Source organism: Diachasma alloeum, unplaced genomic scaffold (assembly GCF_001412515.2).
Source record: "Diachasma alloeum isolate Michigan unplaced genomic scaffold, Dall2.0 Dall_scaffold_00201, whole genome shotgun sequence".
Taxonomy (NCBI): Eukaryota; Metazoa; Arthropoda; class Insecta; order Hymenoptera; family Braconidae; genus Diachasma; species Diachasma alloeum.
In genome coordinates this window covers 1,246,477-1,271,361 of record NW_021680366.1, presented here as the reverse complement: position 1 = coordinate 1,271,361, position 24,885 = coordinate 1,246,477, and the positions used below count along the sequence as shown (strand labels likewise).

The 24,885-nt window shown below is 36.9% G+C and overlaps 5 protein-coding genes and 1 pseudogene across 9 annotated transcripts in view; 1 reads left to right on the top strand and 5 right to left on the bottom strand.

Annotated features, from left to right (window-relative positions):
- The window catches only part of LOC107035889 (dihydroorotate dehydrogenase (quinone), mitochondrial), a 41,941-nt gene that overhangs the window by 8,733 nt on the left and 8,323 nt on the right, over positions 1 to 24,885 (top strand). For 2 of the 3 annotated variants that reach the window (XM_015253520.2, XM_015253518.2), the window contains exons 1-3: positions 14,592 to 14,887; positions 15,791 to 16,129; positions 16,208 to 16,340. The exons of the other annotated variant lie outside the window; for it this stretch is intronic. The gene's annotated coding sequence lies outside the window, so the exon portion shown is untranslated. Of the gene's footprint in view, positions 1 to 14,591; positions 14,888 to 15,790; positions 16,130 to 16,207; positions 16,341 to 24,885 lie in introns of those variants that run through there. 3 annotated transcript variants of the gene reach the window in all.
- LOC107035890 lies at positions 2,935 to 8,155 on the bottom strand (annotated as a pseudogene).
- On the bottom strand, positions 9,508 to 15,970 carry LOC107035808 (odorant receptor 4-like). Its single transcript, XM_015253404.2, has 9 exons — positions 15,827 to 15,970; positions 14,738 to 14,857; positions 14,462 to 14,579; positions 13,042 to 13,312; positions 12,876 to 12,968; positions 11,292 to 11,382; positions 11,086 to 11,222; positions 9,629 to 9,761; positions 9,508 to 9,558 (listed from the first exon to the last, which is right to left on the bottom strand). Exons 1-9 carry the CDS (start codon positions 15,968 to 15,970, stop codon positions 9,508 to 9,510), a joined length of 1,158 nt encoding a protein of 385 aa, XP_015108890.2.
- LOC107035807 (odorant receptor 67c) overlaps positions 16,447 to 24,885 on the bottom strand; it is a 13,143-nt gene continuing 4,704 nt past the window's right edge. For both annotated transcript variants that reach the window (XM_029125923.1, XM_029125924.1), the window contains 4 exons: positions 24,203 to 24,293; positions 24,011 to 24,147; positions 16,588 to 16,720; positions 16,447 to 16,519 (listed from right to left, as the gene is read on the bottom strand). In XM_029125923.1, the coding sequence (XP_028981756.1) occupies positions 16,469 to 16,519; positions 16,588 to 16,720; positions 24,011 to 24,147; positions 24,203 to 24,293 (412 nt within the window). In that variant the 3' untranslated portion in view covers positions 16,447 to 16,468. The remainder of the gene's footprint in view (positions 16,520 to 16,587; positions 16,721 to 24,010; positions 24,148 to 24,202; positions 24,294 to 24,885) is intronic.
- On the bottom strand, positions 18,732 to 21,722 carry LOC107035891. 2 transcript variants are annotated; one of them, XM_015253522.1, is made up of 5 exons: positions 21,167 to 21,722; positions 20,994 to 21,095; positions 20,645 to 20,919; positions 19,664 to 19,811; positions 18,732 to 19,129 (listed from the first exon to the last, which is right to left on the bottom strand). In XM_015253522.1, coding segments are annotated over exons 2-5 (711 nt in total). In that variant the 5' UTR covers positions 20,996 to 21,095; positions 21,167 to 21,722; the 3' UTR covers positions 18,732 to 18,843. The 2 variants fall into 2 exon arrangements, with proteins under 2 accessions (XP_015109008.1, XP_015109009.1); XM_015253523.1 differs by having other exon boundaries at positions 20,645 to 20,893.
- On the bottom strand, positions 21,802 to 22,570 carry LOC107035892. The gene is made up of 2 exons (XM_015253524.1): positions 22,195 to 22,570; positions 21,802 to 22,126 (listed from the first exon to the last, which is right to left on the bottom strand). Exons 1-2 carry the CDS (start codon positions 22,540 to 22,542, stop codon positions 21,911 to 21,913), a joined length of 564 nt encoding a protein of 187 aa, XP_015109010.1. The 5' UTR covers positions 22,543 to 22,570; the 3' UTR covers positions 21,802 to 21,910.

Genomic DNA, 24,885 nt, shown 5'->3' with positions numbered 1-24,885 from the left:
GCTCAGAATTGCGTTTTTCCACTTCCTACACTCTATACAAGATGAATTCAATTAATTTTTTTTGGCATTTTCGTTTTTCGCGATTATCTCGGAAACTATGAGAGATAGAGCCTTAAAACCTATTCCATTCGATTCCTGAGAAGAATTGTGTTCCGTATAGGCAGATGGACGGCTCAGAATTGCGTTTTCCCACTTCCTACACTCTATACAAGATGAATTCAATTAATTTTTTTTGGCATTTTCGTTTTTCGCGATTATCTCGGAAACTATGAGAGATAGAGCCTTAAAACCTATTCCATTCGATTCCTGAGAAGAATTGTGTTCCGTATAGGCAGATGGACGGCTCAGAATTGCGTTTTCCCACTTCCTACACTCTATACAAGATGAATTCAATTAATTTTTTTTGGCATTTTCGTTTTTCGCGATTATCTCGGAAACTATGAGAGATAGAGCCTTAAAACCTATTCCATTCGATTCCTGAGAAGAATTGTGTTCCGTATAGGCAGATGGACGGCTCAGAATTGCGTTTTCCCACTTCCTACACTCTATACAAGATGAATTCAATTAATTTTTTTTGGCATTTTCGTTTTTCGCGATTATCTCGGAAACTATGAGAGATAGAGCCTTAAAACCTATTCCATTCGATTCCTGAGAAGAATTGTGTTCCGTATAGGCAGATGGACGGCTCAGAATTGCGTTTTCCCACTTCCTACACTCTATACAAGATGAATTCAATTAATTTTTTTTGGCATTTTCGTTTTTCGCGATTATCTCGGAAACTATGAGAGATAGAGCCTTAAAACCTATTCCATTCGATTCCTGAGAAGAATTGTGTTCCGTATAGGCAGATGGACGGCTCAGAATTGCGTTTTCCCACTTCCTACACTCTATACAAGATGAATTCAATTAATTTTTTTTGGCATTTTCGTTTTTCGCGATTATCTCGGAAACTATGAGAGATAGAGCCTTAAAACCTATTCCATTCGATTCCTGAGAAGAATTGTGTTCCGTATAGGCAGATGGACGGCTCAGAATTGCGTTTTCCCACTTCCTACACTCTATACAAGATGAATTCAATTAATTTTTTTTGGCATTTTCGTTTTTCGCGATTATCTCGGAAACTATGAGAGATAGAGCCTTAAAACCTATTCCATTCGATTCCTGAGAAGAATTGTGTTCCGTATAGGCAGATGGACGGCTCAGAATTGCGTTTTCCCACTTCCTACACTCTATACAAGATGAATTCAATTAATTTTTTTTGGCATTTTCGTTTTTCGCGATTATCTCGGAAACTATGAGAGATAGAGCCTTAAAACCTATTCCATTCGATTCCTGAGAAGAATTGTGTTCCGTATAGGCAGATGGACGGCTCAGAATTGCGTTTTCCCACTTCCTACACTCTATACAAGATGAATTCAATTAATTTTTTTTGGCATTTTCGTTTTTCGCGATTATCTCGGAAACTATGAGAGATAGAGCCTTAAAACCTATTCCATTCGATTCCTGAGAAGAATTGTGTTCCGTATAGGCAGATGGACGGCTCAGAATTGCGTTTTCCCACTTCCTACACTCTATACAAGATGAATTCAATTAATTTTTTTTGGCATTTTCGTTTTTCGCGATTATCTCGGAAACTATGAGAGATAGAGCCTTAAAACCTATTCCATTCGATTCCTGAGAAGAATTGTGTTCCGTATAGGCAGATGGACGGCTCAGAATTGCGTTTTCCCACTTCCTACACTCTATACAAGATGAATTCAATTAATTTTTTTTGGCATTTTCGTTTTTCGCGATTATCTCGGAAACTATGAGAGATAGAGCCTTAAAACCTATTCCATTCGATTCCTGAGAAGAATTGTGTTCCGTATAGGCAGATGGACGGCTCAGAATTGCGTTTTCCCACTTCCTACACTCTATACAAGATGAATTCAATTAATTTTTTTTGGCATTTTCGTTTTTCGCGATTATCTCGGAAACTATGAGAGATAGAGCCTTAAAACCTATTCCATTCGATTCCTGAGAAGAATTGTGTTCCGTATAGGCAGATGGACGGCTCAGAATTGCGTTTTCCCACTTCCTACACTCTATACAAGATGAATTCAATTAATTTTTTTTGGCATTTTCGTTTTTCGCGATTATCTCGGAAACTATGAGAGATAGAGCCTTAAAACCTATTCCATTCGATTCCTGAGAAGAATTGTGTTCCGTATAGGCAGATGGACGGCTCAGAATTGCGTTTTCCCACTTCCTACACTCTATACAAGATGAATTCAATTAATTTTTTTTGGCATTTTCGTTTTTCGCGATTATCTCGGAAACTATGAGAGATAGAGCCTTAAAACCTATTCCATTCGATTCCTGAGAAGAATTGTGTTCCGTATAGGCAGATGGACGGCTCAGAATTGCGTTTTCCCACTTCCTACACTCTATACAAGATGAATTCAATTAATTTTTTTTGGCATTTTCGTTTTTCGCGATTATCTCGGAAACTATGAGAGATAGAGCCTTAAAACCTATTCCATTCGATTCCTGAGGAAATTTGTGTTCCGTATAGGCAGATGGACGGCTCAGAATTGCGTTTTCCCACTTCCTTGTTCCGTAATTTTTACTAAATATTTCTCGCCATGTAATCAACAGTCAATTGTCAACTCACCAACCGAATCCAAAAGTTCTATCGGATCCCTTTGAATGAATCTCTGTGGATCTCCTCCTGCAATCCAATCTTTATAATATCAGTTACAAGAATAACTATCGAATGCAAACAAATATAAATAAATATAAACATGATTTTAATGAACCATCTTCAGCTGTCCCAAGTTATAACACTAATAGAACAATATTCAACAGAACAAAGTGGATGCGGGCATTCCCTTCAACTTTATTCCATAACAATATACCATAACAATATTCCATAACAATAGATATATTGCGAGTCAAAAAATACAATCTCTACCTGGAGCTCAAAGATTATCGATTTGACAACATCACTGTGAAATATGAAAACGATGTTCTCAGTACCTGGAACATTGAAGAGGAATAGGAATCGTAATTGAGTTAATCAAAGTCTACATTTCAGTAGTGAAGTGTTAAAACGGTATAAGTAAATTTCGGCTAATGACCAGTTTTCTGTCAATATCTCGAAATCTAAGGGAGATAGCAAAATTTTTCTTATAACCTTTTTTGTGGAGCTGATGGAGTGCTACAACAAATATAATTACGAAAATTTCGCTATCTCCCTTAGATTCGGAAATATTCCTCAAAAACTCAGCTGGCAGATAAGTCGACTTGAACCCTTTTACCACTTCGCTACTGATTTGATCCCTTACATTTGCATAATTTTCCAAATTCAGAATATAGAATCCCCCAGCCGTTATCGTTAGGGGCTTCATACTTCGCACCAGCATAATTGATATCAATTTCCTACCATCCACGGCAATGCTGGACCAATTACAGCTGTAACTACGATACAATTCAATGATGCAGACTCATTAATTAGTAGAACATTGACACTGTTTGTAGCACATACACTCCTTCGGACACTCGACTACTATGATCGAGTAATTTCTGGCCTGGCAAACTCATAAATAGCAGGTGGACCATCTGACCAACAGCAAATGCTCCGAACCTTGTCACTTCAGCTACCTCGTCAATTTTTATGATTAACTGAAACAATTCCGTTACACGAGACATACATATCTTCATCCACAAGTACTCCAAAATTATCTGTTATGTTTCGGTAGCATCGTTGCGTATTCATCGTCATATATTCCTAATGAATTCAACTCATTTTTTCATCCCAGGTAGGAATTGACGATAGAAACAGGACTTATCAAGCCCTGGAGCAAGGCTTGGAATGCTCAACCAGGGCTGGAGCTCAGCCTTGGATCAGCCCTCCTTCAGCCCCAAAACCATAACCTCGTTTTAGACTTAGTCCATAAGGCTTGAATAATGCTTGGCGCCAAGGCTTGCTCCAAGCCTTGAATTACAAAATTTTAAAGGCACTTTTCGCACTTCTTTTAAAAAAATCATATTAATGTTTACGGATATGTGTTCAAATAATTTCTTATTGCTTCATAACCCCTTTTATGAATCCAGAGCAACTTATGAAAAAGACTGACGGGACTATGTACAGTTCCTCGTGTAAACAAATTTTTTTATTTCTGCATTTCTGGGGTAAGTGAGGGGCGCAGTGGCCTTAGGCGGGCCAGAAATTTCAAGAAACTTCTCATATTATCTCGAAATGTCTAGAATTTTATAGAATTCCGAGGATAGGTCAGTAGGGGAGGGTAGGGCAAAACGGATCGGGAGGGCAAAACTGACCACTGACAGAAAAATTGGTAATTCCAAATAGAATTGAGTTTCATTTTGGAGTTCAACTCCTTCGTTTGTTTGCAACGAACCTATCGGGAAATACCCGATAATTTTGAAGCTCTTGTGGTATTACACACGAATATTTTCTATTGAACATTTCAACAGAATCGGCCAAACAGTTATAGAAAGTTCAAGCTAAATCTAATAGAATTGTTCAACAAGTTCGCTAGGTTTTTCTATTAATTTTCGTTATTTCAGTGATATTAGAAATTTCAAACCAAGCAGAAATCAATTCAAGTCATTGATAATTGTTATACTTCAAGTCCTGTGATGCTGATTAATATCATGCAACCTAAGACGACAAAAGCATACATCATAGTGAAAGAAGATTCAATAAATTCTGCCAATCTGTAAAATGATGAGTTCTGAATATGAGCAGAAAATTACTAGATGTGTAGGTTGATTTTAAGGTTCAGATCTGAAATACTTACGAAATAGCTCGGTGATGTATGACTACGGCATGGCCAATTATTTGACATTGACCATCCGAAGAATCATGTAGTTCCGTTTCTTTCAACAGAATCCTGAAATTTCGTAATCAAACTGTCACATAAAGTCAAAATGGATTGTCCTGTTTTTGCCTGTATTCTCTGAAAATTTACCCTACGCATTCAAATAATCCACAACAATGTTCAACAATTATCAAAATAAACGTGTCGACCGAGACACTATCATATTCATTATGATCATGCTAGTAAAATAGGAGTGCATTAGAGTTGGATAATATAGCTCATTCGCGTCAATCCCATATAAGGAATAGTCCACGTCTAGCATGAAAATTTTAGGCCTCGATTCGTTAAGAGGTGATAGTTTATCCAAAATCACTTGCTTCAACGGAGCAATGGAAAAGAATGAGGCCGCAGAAAAGATGATAACTGAAAAAATGCAGTTGTTGAAATTTTCCATCGTTGAGGTCTCTACGCACTATTTTTTTATGGACATTTTTTTCCGTGTATCGTGTTCCGTATGTGACAACACTGAGAGAAAAACGACAAGTTCTCAAACAAGTCTTACTTGTGCCAAGAAAATAGTTTTTTGAAAATTATCAAAAAAGGATTTTTTTTGTGCCAAACATGCACACTGATAGAACGGATTAGGGATCGTTAACGAATGGATTTTGGTTGGAAGTTAGGGTCTATTCGGTCCCACCAAATGTTCATTCGTTAATAGTTAACGAATGTATATTTGAGGAGCCTTGTTTGATTTGACTTTCGCCATTCAAGTGAACCATTCGTTAACTATTAACGAATATTCATTTGGTCATATTCAACTCGACCATTCGTTAATAGTTAACGAATCTCGTTTGGAATTAATGAATCATTCTATCAGTGCAGAGAGTGCGCCGGAATGAAAAATTTTTGTCGCAAAAATAGATTTAGTAGTTGAAAAAAATTGCATTCTCTGTGCACGCAAGAAATATCATTTCCAGCACTACTCCTTCGTTATTCGATACTCCCAGACGTATTTTGCTCCCGAAAAATCTTTGTTTTATGCGAAACAAGGGACAGTAGTTTTTCGTTTCGGCTGTCTAATAATCACAGACAACAAATGAACCCTTAAATGAGACAATAATAATGACATGATAGTAATCTTGTAACTTAGGAATAAAATATTTGTTGATAAATTTTTTTCTATATGAAATATTTTCATCCTGAAACGGCACCGTCTGGTGTGAATTATCCACCTCTTGAGCCAAATATTTCGTTGGTGTCAAAAGCAGAACGATTATTCATGTTTGAGACTTTCAAATTTGAACGAAACCAATTCTTTTTTGGCAATTTTCAACTAGCGATTTTGTTGGCCCAAACAAGACTTGTTTGTTTTTCTCTCAGTGTATGATTGGAGTGCCCACATATTGCTCATGACATCGTTCACTTTTTGATTGCGGAATCCCCCCCTGGCTCATAAAAATTACCAACACCTACGCATATAAAATTTTGTTCCAAAAGTTCCTTTTGCCGCATAAGTGTGGATAGTTGTAATCGCTGGGGAATCCTCGAGAATATGCCAATCTTCCCTGATTTGCTTAAGAACCAGCCCAACCTATAACAGTCAAATAAATTTTGATGAATTTTAATTCACTCACAATCTAACTCTCAAAATGAAAGTACAAACCCGCTCCAAATTCGCTGCCACAAAATAATATTTGGCAAATCCTACTAATACTGATATTTGTGATATTATTCCAAATATCATATCGTCCAAATTATCACACTTCCTGAATAGAAACACGTACTGAAAAAGCAAAAACCTTTCATCATCCAAAATATTAAGGGGAGACTAGAAAATCGATTATAAATATCTAAAAATAAATAATTACGGCAAAAAATATGTGCAATAGCAATTACGAATTGGTTTTTTGAAATTCAAATCCTACACAGCTAATTTAGTTATTTTTGTAATAAAAAATTGCACTTTTCATGTGAAATAGCTTGAAAAATGTTTCTGAAAGAATTAAGAATATGTTTTTAATTTTTTCAAGATAATTTTTCTACCTATGTTACATGAATGGCGCGAATTTTTATTTTAAAGAAAACGAAATTAGCTGCGTAGGAGTTAAATTTCAAAAAATTAATTAATAATTATTATTGCACACATTTTTACAAAAATTTTGAAACAAGAGAAACCTCTGTAGCTCACAAATTGGAGGCCCTGGATTATTTTCGATATTTTAAACGTGTGGGGGAAACGAACAATAAACATTTCCATATTATCCCCGGGCTATTTACTCGGTCAAACCTTAAGATGTTTTAAGGTATAAATTTTAAGGGGAGACTACGGTGAGTTTTAAAAGTCGTGGGTTATTGGAGTGAGACTTCATACGTTGAAGATCGATTATATAGATCTGAAAACGAATAATTAGTGGAAAAAAAATTTTTTTATTATTCCTTTGCCCGAAAACGCTTAAAATGCTAAAATCAGTCCAGGGCCTCCAGTTTTTGAGTTACAAAAGATTTTTTTTTTCAAAATTTTCGGAAAAATGTGTGGAACAACAATTACGAGCCAGTTTTTCGGAATTCGACTCCTACACAGCTGATTTCGTTTTTTTTTTCATATAAAAAAATTCACTATTTGTGTAAAAAAATACAAAAAAGCAAATTTAGCCATGTAAGAGGTGAATTAAAAAAAACTAGCTCGTAATTGTTATTCCACATATTTTTCCGAAAATTTTGAAAAAAAAAATCACGCGTAGCTCAAAAATTGGAGGCCCTGTTTTTGGCATTTTAAGCGTTTTCGGGCAAACGAACAATAAAAAAAAATTTTTTGCACTAATTATTTGTTTTCAACATATGAAAAGTCTCCCTCCAATAACCCACGACTTTTAAAACTCACAGTAGTCTCCCCTTAAACGGAAAGCAGGATGCTATATGTCATCTTTCGTTTTTCCGAACCTGTAAATGAGGAGAATAATTAAATAATCATCAACGCACAAATTAAAAAAATCAGAGGCACAATATGAATAACCGATCGAAATAATTTCATTCTTTCGAACAATAAACAATAGTTTTTTTGCACTAATTATTCGTTTTTAGACAAATAAACGATCTTCAATGTATTACAAATCTCAGTCCAATCGCCCGTGACTTTTGAAATTCATAGTAGTCTCCGCTTAAAAAGAATAATGTGATACCTGAGGTATTATTGTGGAGAATAGCAACACCACCATAGTAATCCGTATGCAAATTTTCTCTGATATCGACAGTTCGGGCCATATTCCAATCAAAGTCATAAGAATTCTGTTGGTTCTGTAATATCCATTTGTAAAAACATCCACTTTTTTCATCTGGAAGTGCTAACTTTCAAATGTTATCCCTCTTGCTGTCGGAGCGTCTTGACTGCACGGCGGTTCGCAGACTACAGAAAGGTGAACTTCCTGCATAGGTCTCACTTTCGCATCATATATAATGCAACGCGCTACGTCTTTATTGCTTTTCTCACTTCAGAAAATTTCGTGAAAAAGTATTAAAGCGATCTATAAGTGTTTTTTCGAAATGACATGTAAATGCATCGCTAGACCGAACTAGTGCCATCAAGTGTCAGCACCCGGAGCCTGCGGCTGGCTATGTCTAGCTTTTTTGTACTTTTCATACGAAGTAGACAACACGCGATCTCTCTATGTCCATCAACAACGGTCGTAATACTTGGATAGACACGGGTTTGTAATATGAAGAATCGATGCTCGTTGCACTGGAAATCGTTCTTTTTCAACACGGAGAGAAATTTTTTAGAAAAATTCAAGTGCTGGCGCGGGAAAAGAGACGCAAAGTGATGGCCTGGAAAAAATTCCAGTGCCGACACTAGAAATTTTATTGGGGAAAACGTGAATTTTTCCCCGTATTTCTGTGAAAATTTCACGGAAATCCCCACAAATTTTACCAGAAATACCAATAAATTTTACCTTAACAGCACTAGAATTTTTCCAGTACTTGTACTAGAATTTTTCTAGAAAATGTCTCTCCGTGACTGAAGAAAACGAAGACGATGAACTTTCAAAATTCTTCATTTTATCGAAACTTCTGTTTTTCTCTTTTCTAACATCGGCCGCGCGTGTTGCGCACGTCTTACGCTTACGCTTATTCGAGATTTTCGAGATATTTCGAGACCGATTTCCTTTCTCCTTTTTACGATGGTAGGACTCCGATGCACTGTACAAAGCTTAAAAGCCAGGGAGGGGGAATACAGGCTTGAAAAAACGTTGCATTGGCCTTTTGAAAGGGGAAAAAATATATTAACTTTCAACGAACATTAGGTCGGTTGGACTTTATTATTAACCAAAGACAAAGATTACGAGAACTGGTAGCGAAAAAGTGTCCAGTTTTTGTGCGGACGCCTAGGCCCATATAAGTCAGAGTCACAAAATATCTCGACTCTGTCATGTATCAATTTGCTTAATACGACACCTTCATTTTGACATAACTCATCTCGTGGGTCCGAAAATAATATTTTGCTTGTTCGACAACGGCATCATCGTGAGGCTCAACTTCAGACGTGGAAATAATTTTTCCTTGATTTGAGAAAGTAGCAGTCTTTTTAATAATTCTTCCTCGATTGGGAAGATGGGATTATTGGTGATCAATATTGGAAAATTTGAAGCTGTTACATCTCAACGTAATCCATTTAATTGATTTTGATTCATCATCGAATCGACAGGAATACTGTAAAGTATGACATTGATGTTCTCAATACCTGTAGAAAAATAAGAGGTATATGGATCAAAGCTACATGTCATTGATGAATAATCAGCTTGAAGACGTACATTTTTGAAGTTTTCAATGTGCAGTGTGTAAAACTTTCCAGCAGTCATGTACGAAGGCTTCATACTCCTCATTAACATGAATAGCAACAGTTTCTGTTCCTTATCTGCTATTTCGGACCAGTTGCTGTTATAACTGATGGACTATTTTTGTTATTAAGAAGATTGCTAAAGAGTAAGATCGGAATTTTTTGAAACATCTGCGTCAGAAGTTCGTACTTTGCTCCTTATCCGGTATGTCAACAATAGTATTTTACCCCCAGTGGAAAATGAGTTGAATTTGTTCATTCGACATTGACGCTCGATCATTGGAGCGGGAGAGGGAAGCAAAAGAAATTACCGGACATCTTGTAAGACCGCCGAACATGACAAAATTGTGAACAACTTATCACATGACCTTCAAATTCAATCGAAAATATGATACAAACAAAGTCTGATATGAATGATCACCAGATGTGACACGATATTGTGATTCAAATCAGCCAATCATCAGACTTTTTTTCGGCCAAACGCTATAATCGCCACTCTAACGGATTCCAAAATCTAATGTCATCTCGCATCCGTCATGAGGAGCAAGCTGCCAATTCTATATTGCAGATGCTTCAAAGAGTAGAATAGAGGACATGAAAATGTTATGTCATACGATTAGGGCGGAGGGGTCCGCACACGTATGAAAAAATTCAATAGATAATCTAGCGAATTCGCTAGGAAATTCTATTGGAATTTCATAGGAATTCTATGAAGGTTTCCGTAGGATTTGCATTGAAATTCTATTGAAAAATTCTATTTGTTTTTTTCGCTGATTCTATTGGATGTTCGATATGAAAATTCAAGAGATTTCGAATTTTCGTTCAAATTTTTCTCTTGAGATTTTTTCTATAAGAATGCTCAGGCATCAATTTTTCAAGTTTTTTCCATTCGGATTCTGTAATGCAAAATGAAACAAAATCCAGCGATTCTAATATAAAAAATCTCAAGAGAAAAATTTGAACAGAAATTCAAAGTATATTGACGTTTTCTCATCAAATATGCAGTAGAATCAGCGCAAAAAACAAGTCGAATTTTTCAATAGAATTCCAATAGAAGTCCGATAGAATTCACATAGAATTTCAATAGTTTTCTACCGAATTCGCTAGGTTTTTTATTGAATTTTTTTCATGCGTATAGATTAGAACGTTTTGAGATGAAAGGAGGGGAGAAAGTTGCTCAAGTTGTGATGTGAAACTTCATAAAATAATTCGCCACGACAGGCGAGGGGGGATCGTAGATTTTCCGATGCAATATGCGGAGGGTGTGGGGTCGGAAAAAACGGATGACATAATATTTGAATGGCCCAAATAGAGACGCAAGCAGCAAAATTGTCCACGTCCATCCATGGCGTGTGCTCACCAGAATTCCTGATGATCCGCCGAAGTCATAAACTATATTATGTAAGTAATGAATGCAGAAGTGGTACATACATATCTGTGAAAACTCGACTGCTGTGATCCAGTAACTCTTGTCCAGGTAAACTCGTGCAGAACAAATGCGCTATCTGTCCAATAATGAATAACACAAATCTGACCAGCTCACCAGGGTCATCGACTTTCAGCACTGTCTGCAACATTCATGGCTCACATGTATCATTGACTTTAATCCCCTAGTTCCAGGAACTTGCGGTATTTACCTCAAAGGCAGTCATACTGATCAAAATCATGTTAATCAAAACTACGAAAGCGAACATCATTGTAAACGATGACTCGATTAGGTCTGCTAATCTGTACGTATACGATTTTTTTTTTCAATTTCTCCTTCTGTTTTGAGAAAAACGATCATTTTTGCCGAGTGAATTTTCTCTTGAGAAAGGAATAAGTAACTTATTCAATAATACCCTCCTCCAGGTCGGTTATTCCTCGGTAATGCAGATATATTTCCATATTTTGAATTTGTCGAGTGAAGTAATTTGGAATAAATCGAGAGGCTACTCACTCGCGAAATCATGGCGCCACTCTGGCCTGAAATCATTCCGAAATCACGTGAAATCACCGAAATCACTGAAATCAAGTGATTTCAGCTCTCCGAAATCATTTCCTAAATCATGTGAAATCGTCTGAAATCAATGAAATCACCGAAATCAGTGGCGCACTGGCGTAGTGCGAACCTTGCAAGTAATTCGTGATTTTGAAATTGATACGCCTGCCAACGATCCTATTCTAAAAAGACCATATACTTAAAGTCGATAACTATCGATATCTCGCAAGTCTGTCACGCTTATTCCTCATTGGTTCCAGCCGTCTGAGGCGGCAAACTTAATTCATGATTAATTTAATTTTGAGATTTTCGATTATGATTGTTACAATTACAGGACGCTGTAGCGCGCGTTCGACCTCGTGATAATTAAATGTCGTACTCACTGCCACAGTAAACTGGTACAGTGAAACTTCCATAACTGCTGACTTTCGTAAGTGCACACTGTGTCATCGCACGCGGGGAATCGTTCCCCCACCACTACAATTCCCCTTTATGAACGTTCTCTCTCTACCCTCTTTCGTTCTTTCTTCAATGCGCGATAACTGTGCGCAATAGGCCGCCCTGTGGCTCTTTCCCTCACCATTGCCTCTACACGCATCTCTTTCTGACTCAGCGCTCTCGCTCTTTCGCTGGCGAAGAAGGGTCCCTCCGTAAGTGCAAATTCCCAGAATCCAAACCCCGGGAGGCGTGCAGTTATGGAAGTTTCACTGTAAAATGAACCGGTTTTTATCGTCATTAGCTGAAGATTGCCGGAGTGGAATCAAACGAATTCGTTATTATTGCTAGTTATTATTGCCAGTTTTTATTTTCATAATTTGTAACAACCCGTTTTGCCCCACCTCCATTACTTATTAACTTTATGTTTCTGAAATCACTGATTTCGAATTAACGAAATCATTCGAAATCATGAAATCTTCTCCCGTGACGCTCGAAAACACCGAAATCATGTTTTCCGAATTCACTGAAATCATCGCTAAAATCACCCGAAATCGGCTTCATTTTGAAATGATGGTGTCAATTATGGAGTGGGTAGCCCCTCGGAATAATTTAGAATCTATTGCTGATGAAGTTCAGTGTAACTGCAATACGTAGAAAACTACCTGGATTTTTTTAATAAAAATATTTACTCGGCAAAAACATTCTTTCTCAACGATGTCATTGAGACTTGCGAAGATTCAAAAGTGTCTGATGTGTTGAATATATTCTTCGAACATTTCCGATTCTTCCCATCCACACTTACGACAAAGCGCGATTGTGTACGAAAATGGCGTCCCGAATGATCTTATTTCGGCGTAACGAACAAGACTCCTTGCGCAGACCTTGTAATATGTAGCTGAAAATTCATGCGGTTGGAATAATTCGGTTAAAATTCCCTTTACTCTCTTTTCCAAAATGGAATCACTCACCCCACAGCGTCGAATAATCCGCAACAATGTTCCACGATGATCAAAATAAATGTATCGATTGCGACTATTCCTTCTACCAGTGTCAGCCCGATTATGAGAGTATGCAATAGAGCCCAATAGTAATCATTCTCATAGATACTGAAAATCGAGTAGTCAGCATCGAATGCGTAGGTTCTAGGTCTGGATTCATTTGAAGGCCAAATAGCGTCAAGGATCATTGGCTTCAATGGCATGACGAAAAACACTTGCGTCGTTGCGCAGAAGAAGAAAACTGCAAGTTCAGATTTTCCACATTTGACATGGAGATTGGTTATAATAAAATCTTGCTTGAGACCGCACTTAGCGCATGCCCAGTATTACAGGCGAGACAAAAAAAATTCCATGAGAAATTAAGGTGTTTCGTGTGGAGATATCCAAGGGGGTGAAACGGAAAGGGAGTTCTATTGTCATCGAGCCCTGATTCAATCGTTGAACACGAAAAATCCAAATCTTGAAATAAAGTTTTCCATTATAATAGTGACGTCTTAAGCATCGTTTTTTTTTCGTGAATTTATTGATTTTTTTGCAATCAGTTACGCGTGTTGCATTATTTTTCAAAACTTTCTTTATAATTATCGGAATTGTATAATAATGGATGCAGAAAGTGGCAATGTCGCACGAAGATCCATGAGAATGGATCGTTAAATCCATATTAAATTCATTGACAGTAATGAAAGCAAATAAAAAATGGATCGTTTGTCTCTATTTAAAAATACTAAACGTTGGAACGGTAAATTAGTAAGGACGCAGTGTATAATTTACGTATGCAACAATCGGAGACGGGAAAGTGTAGGAGAAAGGCCGATGACAACGATGAGGGCGATGGGCACACGAGTAAAAACACGAGTAAATAGTAAACGACAATTCGTTATTTTTTTATGCCATCAATATTCTCCGTAAAATTTACACCGAATAACTAAGATTCGTACCGACGTTTAAATTTCGCGCCAATGGGGTCGAGAGCGGCATTGCCACATCGCATGGTGGAGTGAGCGAAAAACCGCAGAAATCGACGATTTGGGGCTTTATTTTTCAGTGTATCTTGGTCAAAAGATCTAGAACAGGGTTAAAAATCGTATGAAAGTGAAATCAAGATTCACTATCTCGCGCACTAGTCTTTCACGCATTTTTCGTTATTTTTAGTGGTGTGAGAAAAAATCTTCAAATTTAGAGTGCGATCATCTCGGACTTATAGCTGAAGAGGATACAAAAACGTTGACAATTCATTATTTTTTTTCTCGAACGCAAGATCTGGGAAAATTTTAGAAAAATTCCCTGTGATGCAGCATATTCAGATACTTCTTCCCTGAATTTTCCAATTTTTCCATTATTTTGACTTTTCACATAAAACACCTTAATTGAGAGAATTCAAAATGCATACTTATGTATATCCTGGAAATTAAATACCCTCTCTTAGCATAACGGCGGATTTGATCAATCGCGGGCGTTTCTTTGAGAATAACCCAATCTTCTTGCATTCGCACCATCCCATTTTGAACCTAAAAGTCGAACGGAATTATTACTTATACGTATTTGCGCCATTTGGGTATCCGGAATTGAAAAATATAATATCCTCAATTCTCTTTGTCATGATATGTTTCTGACGAGGGCTGTGTATTTTCTTGTCTGTAAGTCATTCTCTCTGCCAGCTACAAACCATTTTCATATTAAATCCAATGTAACATATCTTCAAGACAACAGTCAGAATAACCAGTTGAATTATCAGGACTGATATTAAGTCGTTCAAGTGTCTGTCGGGATGATTCAAGAACGCATACTGAAAATCCCAATGGAATTGTCATATTTGGTAAGTGATGAAAATTTCATAAATGCTTCTAATTCTTTTTACCGTACGAGGAGAAAACTTTTGAGTAGAAAATTCATCGATTTCTTTCAGTAATTTTCCATCAAAAATCATTTCTCTACAATCGACAACGGAATCTTAGACGGTGTAGCGAGAAAAAAAATATTTATGGAAAACACATGTACTTGAGACGCCCACACGGAGAAAATTATTTGGTGAAACCAAATAATTAATTAAAATTCAGAAAAAAAAAATTTCAATTTCATTCGACAACTATTTACTAAATTTTCAATAAACGTTCGTCGATTTATTTGATGGGTCAAATTTAACAAGAAATTGTAGATTATCGCGAAAATATCTTCTAGGGAAGACATTGATCGACTCCTAAGAAATAAATGCTTGCGAGATTGTTTCCAAATGTGGATATGCTCTCACCGTCTACCTTGCAGGAAAAATTGATTGAATTTATTGAATTAGAGGTTCAAGCTGATTGCTTTTTATAGATTACCATAGCTAAAAATTTTTAGCTGAAATTTCCCGTGAACTTATTGGAATTTTTTAAGAGCTCGAAATTTTATGGGAAAATCCATGAACAATGAAAATGTCCGTACAAATATTCCATGAAAAGTACTAGAAATCAGGAAAATTTTAATACATACAGTTCTCCAGTAGTCGAAAGTTAGCGTAATTTGATACTAAATATTCCCGTTTAGATTGAAAGTTAGAATAAGTTGGGGAATCGTCGTCGAATGAAGTTGAAAAATCTTTTCTGAATTTTAATTAATTAGTTGTTAAATTTCACCAAATAATTTTCTCCATGCAAATGCCCAAGATGTCCACACTGAATGTTAATTCAATTCTTGCCTCCAACAAATTCGTTTTGCAGAAATATTTTTTCCCTTTCAGTGTGCATATGAAGAAGATAATGATAATGAATGATACCTGCGGCGGCAATAAACTACACAATATTGTCAAAATTACACTGCGCGCAAACAGTTTCACTATCAACGGAGAATCGGGCCATATTCCCACCGTGATCATGAGAATTCTGTTTTGCTTGTAACAACCATTAGTGAAAACATCCATGTGTCTTGATCACCTCTTCGTCCACCAGAGTGCAAGGGATCTCGTCAACGCGCCACCTCCACTCCTTCTCGACATTGCGTGCGAGTAAAAACAAGTCGAATGCATTATCTTCGAGTTCGTACAAATGAGCACCTTTACATCAACATTTGTCCATCATGAGTAATGACCGGTCTCTCAATAATGATGGCGTTGCATTCGATCGATAATGATTCAGTTTTTCCCCTTTCGTTTCAGCAGCAATGTGAGCGAAACTAGTTGTTGAAAGTACGAGCTGCTAAGTGCTTCCAGAATTCTACGAATACTAAATGAATCATCGTTACCGCGGTAGTCACAATGATCTGATGACTTGAGGCAATTTCCAATGTAGAAGGTAATTATTTTCTAACTAATAAACAATCAAGTGAAACATGCCGTTTCTGGAGTGATGAGATAGAATACAAGAAAATAATTAAAATCTGTAACATTCTTGCGGGATCGTTGACTTTGATGAACTGGTGGTCATCGGGCTGATAGGAATACCGTGAAGTACGACATTGACGCTTGTAATATCTGAAAGAAAAGATCAGAGAATGATTTCCGATAGAAAGCTCAATACTGGAGAATCCAAGAAATTTTACGTTTTTGAAATTTTCTACATTCATGTGATAGAACTTGCCGGCTGTCATCAATGAAGGCTTCATACTTCGCATTAGCATGATGTGAACTATCTTTTGGTGTTGTGTTGACATTTCAAACCAGTGGCTGTCGTAACTAGCAGAAAAAAATTGTTTGAAGGAATATTCTTTAGAAAATTGACAATTATTGTTCTAGGAATGTGTAGAAATAGTTTCATCCTAAGACCATCTGCAGGTTGCATGTTCACTTCATTTAAAATAGTGATAACAATGGTCATGACCATTGTTCCTCTATTTCGGTAACACTAGGCAAAAGGGATTTTGGTTTTTAATGAAACGTTTCAGCAGATTCGCCTGTGAATGGACTTATAACTGACAAACTGATAACTATTAACACAGATGGCTGTATCCGTGTTTATATTTCTATCTGTATCTACAGCGATTAATTACAATCAGAAAAATTTAGCTATTGGCACAGCAGAACCTCTCATTTCCAAACGGTAATTTCGCTGGGGTCACAAAGTTAAATTCGATCATTTGCGTTCGGCCACTAGCCTTCATCCGTCGCTGGGTTAAACCGAGCGCGCTGTTGCCACGTTGGCGCTTATCGCTACGCGCACGTTTCAAGTGTGGCAGTGAATGTAGCAACACTGCCGCCCAAGCGGTCAACAAGAACTCACTCTCACCGGGCGGCGCGGCGCCAATTTTCTGTCTGACGTCCCTTTTTTTTAGCTAAATGAATTTCCCGAGAAACAAACGGACAACGTCAAGGCCTAATAAAAGGGTTGAATTAGAATTTTTTTCCTATTTTTCAAACGTCGAGAAACACTAAAATATAAAAAAAACGAAAATGGGTGGCGTCGTGCTCATTGATCGAGTGATCGAGGGTTAAAAAGGTTGGGTCGCGTACAGGTGGCTGGCCAAGTGGGGGTCAGGTCAGCCTGATCAGGTCACCCATAGGCATGGAAGAGCAGTCCTATGGATAATAGTAGGATGGCAAAGTTATTGCGCAGGTGTTATAAAATCGTTTCGTCACTCTTTGTGATTTATCGGGATGCGGTGAGAAGATTAAATGAAAAGACAATGTTTTATTTTGAGTCTGATATTGTATATTTCACTTGGAGTCGATGAATTTTCATGCAGAACATTGAAGAGAGATAACATTAACAAGATAGCAAGAAAAATTTTTAATCTTATTTCTAAAAAGATAATGTTTTTTCTCAGTGTAGACCTGGTTGAACTATCAATGTAGAATACTTAGGTCTTTACTTCGCAATGATTTCAGTTTTAAGAATGCTCTACGCGGAGAGAAAAATACATAACAATCCGCTGCGAGTCTCTTAAAAAATTAGTGTGGTATCCATTACCCCTGGGACTAAACAGGCGTAATCGAATTCACTAAAAAAATTCGAATGTAGCACTCTAATTTTACGAGATCTGCTTGTCCGTGGGATTCCCTTCCGTTCCGTTTCCATTCCGTTCCGTCAAGAGCGACTTTCCGTGGGATTCCCTTAGAAATTCGAGTGCCAGATCCGAATTTCTTTGACTATGGTTTGATCCCATGAATTGGTAAATAGCACACTAATTTATGCTTAAATTTTCTCTCCGCGTACCGGCGTATTGTAATACATATAATTTTCTTGTGATCATTAAGTTGATCTGCCCGCTGATCTTCATGCCCAAACGTCGATGTTGCTGTCCAAGTTGACAAAATTTTTAATTTTTTTATCGAATAATAATTTTGATTGATTGAGAATGAAAAAAATAATAATTTATCCGCCATCAGAATTAATTATTTCCTACAGTATGTACGTAATGGACAAGTCCAATCGTCTATTGTTTTTTTAAATTAGTCTATCGGCTACAACCATTATTAATAGAATATAATATAATAAAGTATCATCGTAATATCTTGAATGTATACTATCATCATTCATGAAAAATCCAATGATACAATACGCCGAATAGATTGGCTTCAAAAAACGTTACACTGATTTTTTAATTAAAGGATGAAAATTTAAAAAAACGATAAAACTTGAAAAAAAGTTTTTTTTTGTATAATGAGAAAAAACATCGATTTTTCTTAATAACATGTGCTTTTCAAAAAATTGCCAGACTCTGATCTGTTGTACACTGATAGAATGATTCATTTATTCCAAACGAGATTCGTTAACTATTAACGAATGAACATTTGGTGAGAGCGAATAGGCCCTACCCTCGAACCAAAATCTATTCGTTAACAATAACTAATCCGTTCTATCAGTGATACATAATATTTTCCATATGCTGGGTATAATCAGGGATGAAGAATTTCAATGAAACCAATCCAGGGAAATTCCCTGCCGTCTTATGAAACAACCGCAATCCCGCCACTGCAGACGATGGCTGAGTTTCAAGGGGTAGTGCATCGAAGAAGGGCAGTGTGTGTTGAGCTTTGTCTCCAACAACAGATGATGTGTCAATAACAACATACTGACCTTCCCCGGAAACAGGGACTGTTGGAAACTGAGCTTGAATCGGACACTGCCTCATCAGGTATTTTTTGCTGGAAAAATATGTTTATTCAGCATCCAATATCCTGAATATTGAAAAATAGTCAGTAGTAATACCCCAAGAGCTTCAAAATTATCCGGTATTTCCCGAGAGCTTCGTTGCAAACAAATGAGGATGTTAAGTTTTGCAGGTTAAAAAATCCCATTTTTCTGCAAAACTTGGCACGATGGTTTGTTTGCAGGGGAGCTTGAGGGAAATACCCGATTAATTTTGAATCTCGAGGAGTATTTGTCGGATTATTTTTCCCAATCGGATTTTGGCCAAGCAGAGTGCAGTGGACCACATCAGGAGGTGAATTGGGGAAGATTTGAACAAATTATGTTAATAGAATAACCCGATTTCCATAGGCTGTCAAATATAAGATTCTATCTGCAATGAGCCGAAAAAATGAAGAGCTATTGCGAAATATTCAGGTAAAAAAATAAAGAACTACTGCGAAACAGTCAAAAGCTCAGCTAGTCGGATAGCCTCAAATACTGCGCTCTGATTGGTCGAAATCCGATTGGGAAAAATAATCATTACATACTCATGCGTAACGCTAGATGTAATGATCTGCTTGTCACAGGTAGTACACAATTTTCCAGTGTCTGGATTGTATTCTGTTGCGATCAAGGAAATTTCCACTCTCTTGGGCGATACTTCTTTCGTGTTATCGGATAGCTTAAATCTAACTCCTGCAAGTGAAGAAACACGGGGAAAATAAATTCTAGTTTACTGCACCGCGGTAATTAAATTCAGGCCTTAAAATAAGAACATGTTCTTATTTTAAGGTGGAAAAACATGGCACTATCCTGGTACTGTCCTCACTGAGAAAAAAATCGACATACACTGTTAGAAATTTCTTGACATTTCAGTCACAGCGTCATCTGAATTTTCGACGTTGTGAGGTTGAATTCAATTTCCGTTGAAAGCGTTCACCAAATTTCTCATTCATCTTGAAAATTCGAGAAAATTGGGTTTTTCATGTTACATAATCATTGTTTTTTTAATGAAATTTTGCATTTGCAAACTCATCGTGAAAATTGAACATCACATACAATTCAATTTTTAATAGATTGAAAATTCCGAAAAGTTGTTGCCTGAATTTTCAAAATTTTCAAGGTTTTTCAGTGCCGCATGGGCCTGAAAATCGGGAATCGCTTGAATATTGAAGAAAAATTAAGTGATTTATGTCACGTGACCGTCACTGATGTGTCATGTCATTTTTTCACATCCCTGGTGAGTTCACGTGCGACAAAATCATACAAGTACAAGAATATTTTAGAGCATGAGACCTTTCTCGGGCCACGTGAGTTGAGATGTCTGGGATAATGAAACAATTGAAGAGAAATTACTCTCAAGAGAATATGTTTCAGAAATTGGAATTTTTTTTTCTCAGTGTACGTCTAATCAAGAAATCCTCACCAGGATCGCATTTGTATCTGATCCAATATCGGGCAAGATCAGCTGAATTTCCATTGGAGCACAATTTCGTACAGCGGGAACTAGCAAATGCAGTATTACTTACCAGTCAGCACATATCCATAAGGAGCCTGTAGGTCGTCGAAATTAATTCCGTTATTCTCCTCTATCGTAATAACCAGAAAATCCTCATTCTCTTTGACTTTAGGAGTTTTCCCGCGGAGCATTGTTCCTAATCTAGCTGCATGTATCTCTTCCGTGATATCATTGACGGGTTTCCACATAACATTATCAACTTCCCAATACGTATCTACACGTCCTTGCTGAATTTGAAACTGCAGCATCCCGTGTTTCACTACGAATTTAATGCCCGTTATAACCCTGAGGAAAATTGGAAATCACAGGATCCATAATTATTTATGAAATATCTTGCAACCGTGAAAATCTCAACGTACATATTATTCTCCACATCAGACTCTACTGGTTGTAAGTTGATCAGATGAATCGTTTTAGAATGAACAGTATTGTCCTGACATTTACAAAAACATGGCTTGTCACTGAAAAATTATGAATATTAGTTGGAGAACTAAAAATTAGAGTAATTCAGTAATATGGGGATATTTATTACAGTTGTATCGTTCTATTGCTAGCACACTGGATTTCACCTTCGTCCGTTCGTATCGCGCTATAACGTCGTGGTCCCACTCCCTGGATAATTTAAAAGACAGAATAATTTCAGCGGATAAACAATTGTTGAATAAATTAATTTAACTAGACTTGGTTTGAGAAGTCACCAACTTATCATTAACAAATTGTCCTCGTCTTCAGGACAAGGACAATTTGCTTTTTTCTCAGTGTAGTCCCCGTGGAAAAATGTATAAAGAATATATAATATAGGCCAATTTAATATATTCTTCGAATATATATGAGATTTGTATAAAATATCCATGAAACTTATGTAAATTTATATTTTATATGACTGTTATGTATAAATTAGGCCAATTCCATATATAAAATATGTAATTTTTAGAATATATATTTTTCCGTATGGGAAGACTCTTTCCCTCTTGAAAAATTAGACGAATTACAATAAAAAAATTTGTTCTCAATACAGTCCAGTCTCCGTACAAAATACTCGACGAAGGGGCTAGAATTGAGTGGGAAAGAAGTTGAAGTATTGCAGAAATTATTGGGAATATATACATCTTACATCTAGAATTTATTTCATCATTGTCTCTATCACAAGAACGGAAATCCCTCGATACAGTCTTCATTTTCTGAACGAATACGTCAGTATACAATTTGATGGCTCGTAGAAAATTTTTTCGTTCATCTCTCAAGAATGTATCATTAACTTCTCCTTTGTATCCACCTAAAAATTTGATTTTATCAAATTGCATATGAATTCAATCCCCTCACTATAGAACAACATACAGGTCCTCTCAGGTCCACTGAACACAGACGAAAAATGCAGCGCGAATGTTTTCATCATGAATGCTTTCACCTCAGTTATGAACAGTTCCTTGTGAATCAAATGGAGATACCCCAATGTGGAATGCCCCTTACCACAAACCCCAAGTCGTTCGTCCTGGAAGATAATAGAAAGAACTTTAATATCCGTATTTACGATCAAATCGTTGATAATGTAACAATTACTTTGAAATTTTGGAACATCAACTGCAGCTCCGACGACGGCTGGCCTCCAGTCGGTAGGACGATAGCATGCATCTTATCAATTTGCTCGAGCAATCCATCCTTATATAGCAGATCAGATGTGAAATTACACATGCCCTCGTCAGGCTGTACTAGTAATTTCAAAATGAATCCTCCGTATAACTGCTTAATAACTCGTATTGCGTCGAATAAATCGGTAATCTGGTAGTTATCGGATAGTGTGTCCTCCATAAATCGAATGAATGCCCTCGTCTGATGATCAGCTGATGTTTTTGACGCGTTCTTCATTTTTTTTGAGGATTCAATCATCACTTGGCGTACCCTTTTCATTATTATTTTTCGGTATCCGGTTGAGGTGGAACACTGGGTGACCGTTGTAGAATTTTTTTCTTGAAAAGAACCACTGGTGAGAAAATTCAAGAACATTGAGCTCCATGATCCTGCGTTGCTTACGTCCGCGGGGAATAGCATTTCTCCGTTGCTCGGCACCCATTGAATACATGAGATTAAGAATACGGTCAGAATAGCACCTCTGCGAATTATCATTTTGAGGATACTCGGTTCTTCTTTTCAGTTTTAACGGAAAAGTAAGGAGATGGATGCTTCAACGTAAATCAGATACAACGGGCTATGAGCCATATGGAACGTATGAATTCTTTTATGCTCGATGATAACCACATGACGACGCGGTTATCACGGACTGTTTGAGTGGCCACAACCAATTGCCTCTGAATTCGTATATTTTATGGCAGAATCTCCAATGAATTATTGCCATGTGAAGTTTCCAGGACTCGGGTGCTCTTGCGATTCCGCTACACGGAGAGAAATTTTTGATAAAAATTATCCTACCGTTCTATAAAACTGTATCATGAGTCATCGTTTCCAAATTTCTATCCCGAAATTTAGCAAAAATTAATGTATGATTATCAAATTTTATTCTACGTTTGAGAAATTTTATCCTGACGGATAATATATTTTACCCTTCCAGTCCAATAATTTTTATGTAGATAACAACGAAAATTCTAGAACGGTTGGTAAATTGCACCCTACCGGTACAGTAATTTTTACTCTGCCGGCACGGTAATTTTTATTTTCATCAGGATAAAATTTCTTTAACGTACAATAAAATTTTATCATCATATATTAATTTTTACTGAATTTTGGGATAGAAATGAGGAAACGATGACTCATGATACACTTTTATACAACGGTAGGATAATTTTTATCAAAAATTTCTCTCCGTGTAGGGACACCTTCATGTGTAATTTGGGGAAAATGATAATTGTTCCTCGTACACGGTTATGAACAAAAAGATAACTTTTTTTTATTCTCATTTCTTCATGTAGTTAAAGATCATCCACTTATTCCAACTGAAAAAGAGGCTGACAGATGTATATAGATAATGAAAACTCGATAACAATGGGATTACTTTTCTTTTACTATATTATTGTGTTAAAGGAAATTTACTTACATCATTTCCATCAGGGAGACAACAAAGCTCACTGCAGATATGAACAGTTCAATTTTTTTAACACTTTAATTCAACAACTCTTAATTTCCACACACTTTGATTTTTTCGTTCATTAAAATACGCATCAATATTTCTTTTCCCCTATATATTCTCGAACTGTGAAAAGAGTCGTCCAACTGTACTTTTTTTTAAGAAACAACTTTTCATTTCGCATATAAAGTGGAGATACCCCATGCATCCTTTGCGATGAATTTGAGAGTGTAATATATGATGAACTAATTAATTCACATTCCAAGAAAAATTTTAATATCTACTGTATGAACGTACATGGTTCTGAAAACACGACTACTGTGATCATACAACTCTTGTCCTGGTATGCTTAAGAACAATAAATGCGTTATTTGTCCCACAGTGAAAACCAGGAATCTGGCCATTTTAGCAAGCTCATTTATCTCCAGCATGGCCTGTAATAATTTTAATATAAGAATGGGCATTGAGTGGGTCTTATTGTATACTTACTTGAAGCGCCGTTATACTGATTAATATCATATTGATTAAAACTACAAAACCAAACATCATTGTAAAGGAAGATTCGATGTGTTCTGCCAATCTATACAGAAATGAGTGTCAATTTTCAAATGAGAATTATCGCTGTATGACAATTACAATTTAACCCTCTAAGGTGAATGGGTGTTTTCCCCGCTGTGTGCCCTCTCGTGTGAGGCGCAGTCTACACAGTATAGTGGGAGACGTAAGGTTAGTGTTGGCTCAATAAGACCTTCCACAGAATGAATTAACCCCAGTCAGGTCACCCTACGCGACCCAGCGACTTTGACCACGTCCGCGTTTTATTATTTAGGCTTTAACCCTAGTCTGATCACCAAACACGTCCCTGCGACTCTGGTCGCCTGTTCGGGGATTCCCCGCCGTGTTATTTAGGCTTTCGCTTTGCCGAATTCACCCTACACTGCCCGGGCGCGTTTAGCGAGTGTCCGGCAACGTCGCGTCATGGATCATTTAATTTAACATGGGAAAAAATAAGTCATTTGTTCGAAATAATTTGTTTTTTTAGGAATTTTGGGAAATATCTTGTTCTAAAAACTACTATAATTTTGTAGACACTTCAATTGATAAAGTCAATTTTTTTTTAATTTTCCCGCCCCCTGCTCTCTTCGCTCGCTCCCCCCCCCCCCCCCCCCCCC